The 5,904-nt window shown below is 38.1% G+C and overlaps 1 protein-coding gene across 2 annotated transcripts; it reads left to right on the top strand.

The window, feature by feature from the left end:
* Positions 1-3,328: 3,328 nt before the first annotated feature.
* On the top strand, positions 3,329-5,389 carry LOC148015707 (microbial collagenase). Of its 2 annotated transcripts, none has more exons than XM_087665878.1 (5): positions 3,329-3,382; positions 3,526-3,806; positions 4,002-4,207; positions 4,671-4,751; positions 4,898-5,389. In XM_087665878.1, exons 2-5 carry the CDS (start codon positions 3,554-3,556, stop codon positions 5,192-5,194), a joined length of 837 nt encoding a protein of 278 aa, XP_087522004.1. In that variant the 5' UTR covers positions 3,329-3,382; positions 3,526-3,553; the 3' UTR covers positions 5,195-5,389. The 2 variants fall into 2 exon arrangements, with proteins under 2 accessions (XP_087522004.1, XP_087522005.1); XM_087665879.1 differs by having other exon boundaries at positions 3,338-3,382; positions 4,901-5,389.
* The last annotated feature ends 515 nt before the right edge of the window (positions 5,390-5,904 follow it).

Below are 5,904 nucleotides of genomic sequence, written 5' to 3'. Positions count from 1 at the left end.
TCGAAATTCGATCCAACTCCTAGTTGCACTTACATATACACAAACCACTACACAAGTAAGGTAGACACACTGTGTATGTAGATCATGAGTGACCTAATGAGTACAATGGAGCTCCTCAAGACCTATCAACATTGGTGGCATATAACCATCATGATCCCTTAAGCATCAAATATCACTACTCCTTCCCTCTTTAGACAACCTATCCGACAATGGTGAGGTCTTTGGCATCACTACTTTGAACCTACTCCTTAATTCTTCTACAATAACACACCTACTAGAATCCCTCATTAGATATCCCAGCATCTCTTGCCAACAATAGCATCATACCTTTGGTGCAAGTGTCAAGGGACTAGCACTGATTTAGGAGGGGGACAAAATTTTTTGAGGGCTAGGCTCCTACCCGTGCAAATTGTAACAACCAATTATAATGCTTTGAAGTTATCATTTGTATTAGTCAATTTATAGTTGAAAATTGAGGTCTAGAAGCATGAGTAGAAGACATGATCAGTTAGAAAGGCCACAAAAAGGGCACAATACGCAAGGGACATGGGAAAACCCTAACTCTAAATTTCATGTATAAAAATGACAAAACTAATGGAAAAGTCTATTCATGTGTTGAATGCTGAAATGACTAGATCTTTTGGTTGATTTTTGTTATTTTTGAGGCTTGAATGGTTGGTTTTTGATGGATTTTGAGTGATGTTTAGTTGTTTTGGAAGTGTTTGAGAGTGTTTTGGATGATATTGATTATGTATCGAAAGCTCATGATGATTCTTAGTAGAAATATGAGGTTTTGTGATATTCTCATAGGTTGTGTTGAGCTTTTGATTGGTTTTGATACCTTCTGTTTAGCTTCTATTTTGTTCTAATTTTCTTGTGTATGAAGCATGGATTGATGATTGATGAAGGTTGAGATCTTTTGAAAGCTTATCGAATAGTTTTTGATAGTTTGGAATGGTTTTAGTATGAGTTATGAGGTTCTGATGTTTTCTGTTGACCTTCTGTAGAGCCTCTGTTCATGCTCTATTTCTGTTTTGTAAATCCTTTGTAGATCTTCTGTGGAATGTATGTGTGACTTTGGAAAAGTTTTCTAACTTTTGGAAAGGATGAATCTAAGTTCAAAAGAGCTAAAACAAATGGAAGAAGTAGTTGTTGAAGATTGAAGAGAAGATTGAAGTGAAGTGACAGTAATGAGCTATGAAGAGACACTGTAGTGGCTCTGATGCCCTTTCATACCTCCCATGCCTTTTGGGAGGTGCATCCACAACCTAAGAAGTGATTATTGAGTATTGTAGTGAGGAGATGACGTACTATTGATAGAGAGAGAAAGAGAGAGTCAGAGATAGTCAATTCTATGCAAAACAATGTATTCATCTATGAGAGATTAAGAGAGAGAACTATGAAGACAATGAAGATGAATACTATGTGATTATTTCCATTCAAAAGTGGTGTCTTTCTTTTGTGTTTCTTGTTCTAAAGATGGATTCTAAGAAGATGTTGAAGATTATGGTTGATTCTATTAAATCCGTGGGAGATATCTAATATGATGCTGCGTGAAGATTTGTTTTTTTTCCTTGTTGTGGTTCTCAAAAGAATGAAATAAAAGCTTGTTGATGTTACAAGATAGATTTTCTTGCAGTAGAAACCCCTTTTCCTTGGTGTTCTTCTTGGGGCTCCATGTTTTTTGTGTGTGCAAACTTTGTCTTCTTAATTTCTTGCATTGGTTGCCTTGAGAGTGAGAGTGAGTTGAGAGCTTGTGAGAGAGTGAGGGACTTGGAGTATGAAGCTCTTTGTATGCTATCTTCTCTCCTCCATCTTGTCATGGTGAGTGTGAAGCTCTTACATACTATCTTCTCTTTTAAATCCCATCATGGTGAGTGTTTACATGAGCAAGAGCGGCTGAGGAGTTGAGAATAAGAGAGGGTAAGGGATGTGAAGTGAGAAACCATCTTCTTCTCCTCTTCTTCTTAAGCTCATTATAGGTATCTTTGCTCTATCATGGCAATAAGGAATCGACATCGAAGGCAAAGGAGCACACACTTGGACTGGGAATGAGGTGAATCAATATGTGGACTATAATGAAGGTGGTAAGTATAAGTACACGTGTTCTCTCATCTCATATGGATCCATTGTGTGAGTACGCCAGGTGAGAGCTGATCGTAGGTTGTGTACGTCAAACTCTTAAAATAATAAAAGTGCATCCAATGGTCCCAATGTCAAGCTCATAGAGCGTGATACCCCTTTATGCCTTCACAACCACGCTCCTCTTCTAGGCCTTTAGGCCTATTGAATTCAACATATGTTCATTAATTGCCTTAACTTGAATAATTAAGAAAAAGTAGACTAATGCATTAAATAAACAAGCACTTCACAAGTTGATATAGATACCCATGTATGAAAGCTCATATTGAATTATTGTTATCATGTCAATTAATAATATATTGGCATTATTGTAGCAAAGTTGCATATTAGTAATAATATAAATATGCTTAGCGATAATAAAAATTTACTAAATTAATATTGATTTACACTATCGATATTGAATTTATTAATTGTTAATTAACAATAAACTAACATATTGATCAATCATGCTAATGCTATTATATATAGTAATGTTGTTAATCATAACACAATTACTATTATTAATATGAATCATATGTTGCTAATAGCAATTTAATTAATGTTATGAGTTGTAACTTACTAATATTATTATCTAAGTTTTTTATATAATAATTATTATAATAATATATTGATATTTTAATAAATAGTAATAATAAATCAACCCTACAATATCTATATGTAAGATATTAATATACATTAATCAGATTAATATCCTAATACATTTAAACTAATGTATGTATGTATGAACAATGTTAGCTTTTATTACTGTTGTTAATATTAACATGGTATGAATCATGTTAATAGTAATACCTTTAATGTATTATTATTATAATAGTAAAACATGACTATATAAATATAACTAATTATTTAATCTATGTAATATTATCCCATTATGAATAAGGAGGCCAAAGAACATGTCAGCCATCTTCACTTAAAAAAAAAAGAAATAATGCATTTTTGTATTGATTCAGTAAAATGTAATATAGATAGGTATAGCATCACAGTGATGTGATGTAGCACGGCATTGCGCCACTGGATCGAATTTTTTCAAAAATAGGCTAGAGATCCAAGGCGAAGTGGTCATCACTTTACCTCCAAGACCTTCACAAGTCTAAGGGTTAAGGTGTTGGCAAGGGGTTGGGCCCTAGAAGGAGAGAGGGGCTGGTGGGCTTGCCGCATATTAGTAAAGCTCGCTAATGCCAACATGGCTTGCTTTGTTGCGAATGGTTTCTTTTGCGATGTGCTTCTCCGCCCCGCCGAGGTGGGTTCTTCTCCTGGCCGCGATGATGGAGAGGGCCAATAGCGATTTTATTTATTAAAAAAAAAACTAATTGGATTTTTATGAAATAATCAAATTTCAAATCCCGGGAGATTGTCTCATCTTCATCACTCTCTCTCTACCAGATGCTGTGGCAAGACAACAAACTAGCCTATGGCTGCTCTCATCGTTAACTCTTCTGCAAGCTTCCATGCCGGCACACAGCAGCCGCCGCCGCCGCCTCGTGGTCATCAGCATCATCGCTGTGGTGCAGCACGCAGAGATGCATGTTGCCCACCCCTAAATGGAAGAGGAGGCGTACTTCTGCGTGTTGAGAGCAAGGCTCGTCATGTCGTCCAGGCTAGGGCTACGAGCAGCACCGGTAGCAGCAGCAGCAGCAGCAGCAGCAGCGATGTAAGCACTCGAGGTACTACTTCTGTAATCGTAGCCATGCTATTAAATGGTCTCATTCAAAGGAAACTGTGGCCTTTATCACGTGATCTCATTCAAACTTAGGGGCTCTGATGCATGCTTCAGGCCTCTCTGTCCAAATCTTAGGGTTTCTGGTGCATGAAATGTTAGGGTTTCTGATCCATGAAATCTCTGCCTTTCTCGGATGAAGAGGAAGATGCTACATCAGTGGAAGAGAGCGCTGCGCTGCTCAAGAAAGCTGCCAAGACAAGGAAGGTCCCCCCTGCCGATGTGTTCGCAGCGCTCCGTGTCTTGGAGAAGGCCAACCTCGATCCCTCCGCTTTCCTGCACACCATCGGTGGCAATCAGTCTCCTGGTCGAACCTGGATGCTTATCTTCACATCCAGCAAACAGACGGTAATGAACTCCAAACAAACCAAGAAGCCGAGAGATGTTGGATGGATGATTTCATCTACGAAAATTTTGATCGAAGAATTCGTTTATGAAATGTTATATGGATGAATTATTTGATCGAAGAATTCATCTATGAAATGTTAGATGGATGAATTCAATCTACTAATTGTTTGATCGAAGAATTCATCATGAAATGTTGGATGGATGGATTCATATATGACATGTTTGAAGCTCAGAGATGATAGATGGATGAATTCATCTATGGAGGATGCACCATTCTCTGTCCCTTTTAGCTCTTAATTCTTTGATGATGAAATGCTGGATGGATGAATTCATCTATGACATGTTTGAAGCTGAGAGATGATAGATGGATGAATTCATCTATGGAGGATGCACCATTCTCTGTCCCTTTTAGCTCTTAATTCTTTGATTGGAGAAATGCTTTGCTTCACCTTCAAATTTGCAGGTCTCAGAATCTGTGAGAACCGGAGGGCCTGGAGGTGGATCCTATTTTCCTGTAACTGCGGTTCAGAGGTTTGATGCATCTGTAAGTCCGGCAGCTCTCTGTAATTATCACTCTATCATCCAAACCTGCGGCAATAATCAGATTGTCAAGCTCTATAAGAGCTCGATGCTCAGGAGATCATAATAATTTGCCCTGGTACTATTTAATAGTGATCATGTTTATGACAGCAGGCAATGAGAATCGAGAATGGCATCTATCTCGGCCCTGTGGGTTACCTGACATTCGAAGGACGTATAGCCTGGCAGAAACGCATTTTATCCTTTCTTTTTGAAACCTTGAATATCAAGATTGGCTCCCTGGGTCCTTTCAAGATTAACATTGAGAGCAAAGAGGACAAGGGTAGAACACCTTCTGCAAACAAGGACCCTTTCTTCACATGGTTCTATGCTGACGAGGAAATTATTGCTGGAAGGGGAAGAGGTGGTGGGATAGCCTTCTGGTGTAGGTGTACAAGGGTTTTCTGAGCGCCTATTATTATTTGCCATGATCGATCGACTAGTTTTTTTGGTCGGGGGAAGGGGGATGAGAGAGAGAGAGAGAGAGAGAGAGAGAGAGAGAGAGAGAGAGATTTCCCATGTTTGTTAGGGAGTCCTTCAGCAAGGGCTCTTTTGTATATTGAGAGCCTAAATTTCTTATGCTATGAAAATGTGCTTTGCGCCTATTTTTTCATATTGTAGAATTGAAAGGGAATTATAATAACCACAATTTACTGTGCCATTAACATACTTTGCTGAAAAACAACAGGATTTGGAAGGATAGAGATGGCTTTTTAAAACTGTAGATTTGAGGTGCATGGGCATTTTCATCATGTTCGCTCACTCTGCAATGTCTAGTTGGTGGATATGCAGATTGTAACATAAGCTTAGGGTTTTATTGTTCCTCTTTGTTGATCCTACCAAGGTAGGACCACATTCACATGCACTCTTTGTTATCGTTGTGTAGGGACATGCTATTTTAATTTTTTGTTTGTGATTCAATTTTGAAATAATAAGTCGTGTGTGACATGCTCTAGGTTGCTTTTACAGTTTTGAGGTCATTTGATTCTACTCGTGTCAAGTTCTAAGGTATGCAATAGTCAAATGTCTAAATATTTACTTTAATGGATTATTGGAGTATAGGGGCACCTATATCAATTTCTAAGGTATGCAATGGCCAATGCCTAAATCCTTGCCTT

The sequence above is a fragment of the Lygodium microphyllum genome, chromosome 24, assembly GCF_053477565.2.
Source record: "Lygodium microphyllum isolate KBCC chromosome 24, Lygodium_microphyllum_v1.1.10, whole genome shotgun sequence".
Classification (NCBI taxonomy): Eukaryota; Viridiplantae; Streptophyta; class Polypodiopsida; order Schizaeales; family Lygodiaceae; genus Lygodium; species Lygodium microphyllum.
This window is presented reverse-complemented; position numbering and strand designations above follow the sequence as displayed.

Coding starts and splice junctions, on each gene's coding strand:
- LOC148015707 (XM_087665878.1), top strand. CDS start 3,554: ATGGCTGCTCTCATCGTTAACTCTTCTGCAAGCTTCCATGCCGGCACA. Junction 3,807..4,001: donor CAGCGATGTAAGCACTCGAG/GTACTACTTCTG, acceptor TCTCGGATGAAG/AGGAAGATGCTACATCAGTG. Junction 4,752..4,897: donor TTCAGAGGTTTGATGCATCT/GTAAGTCCGGCA, acceptor TGTTTATGACAG/CAGGCAATGAGAATCGAGAA.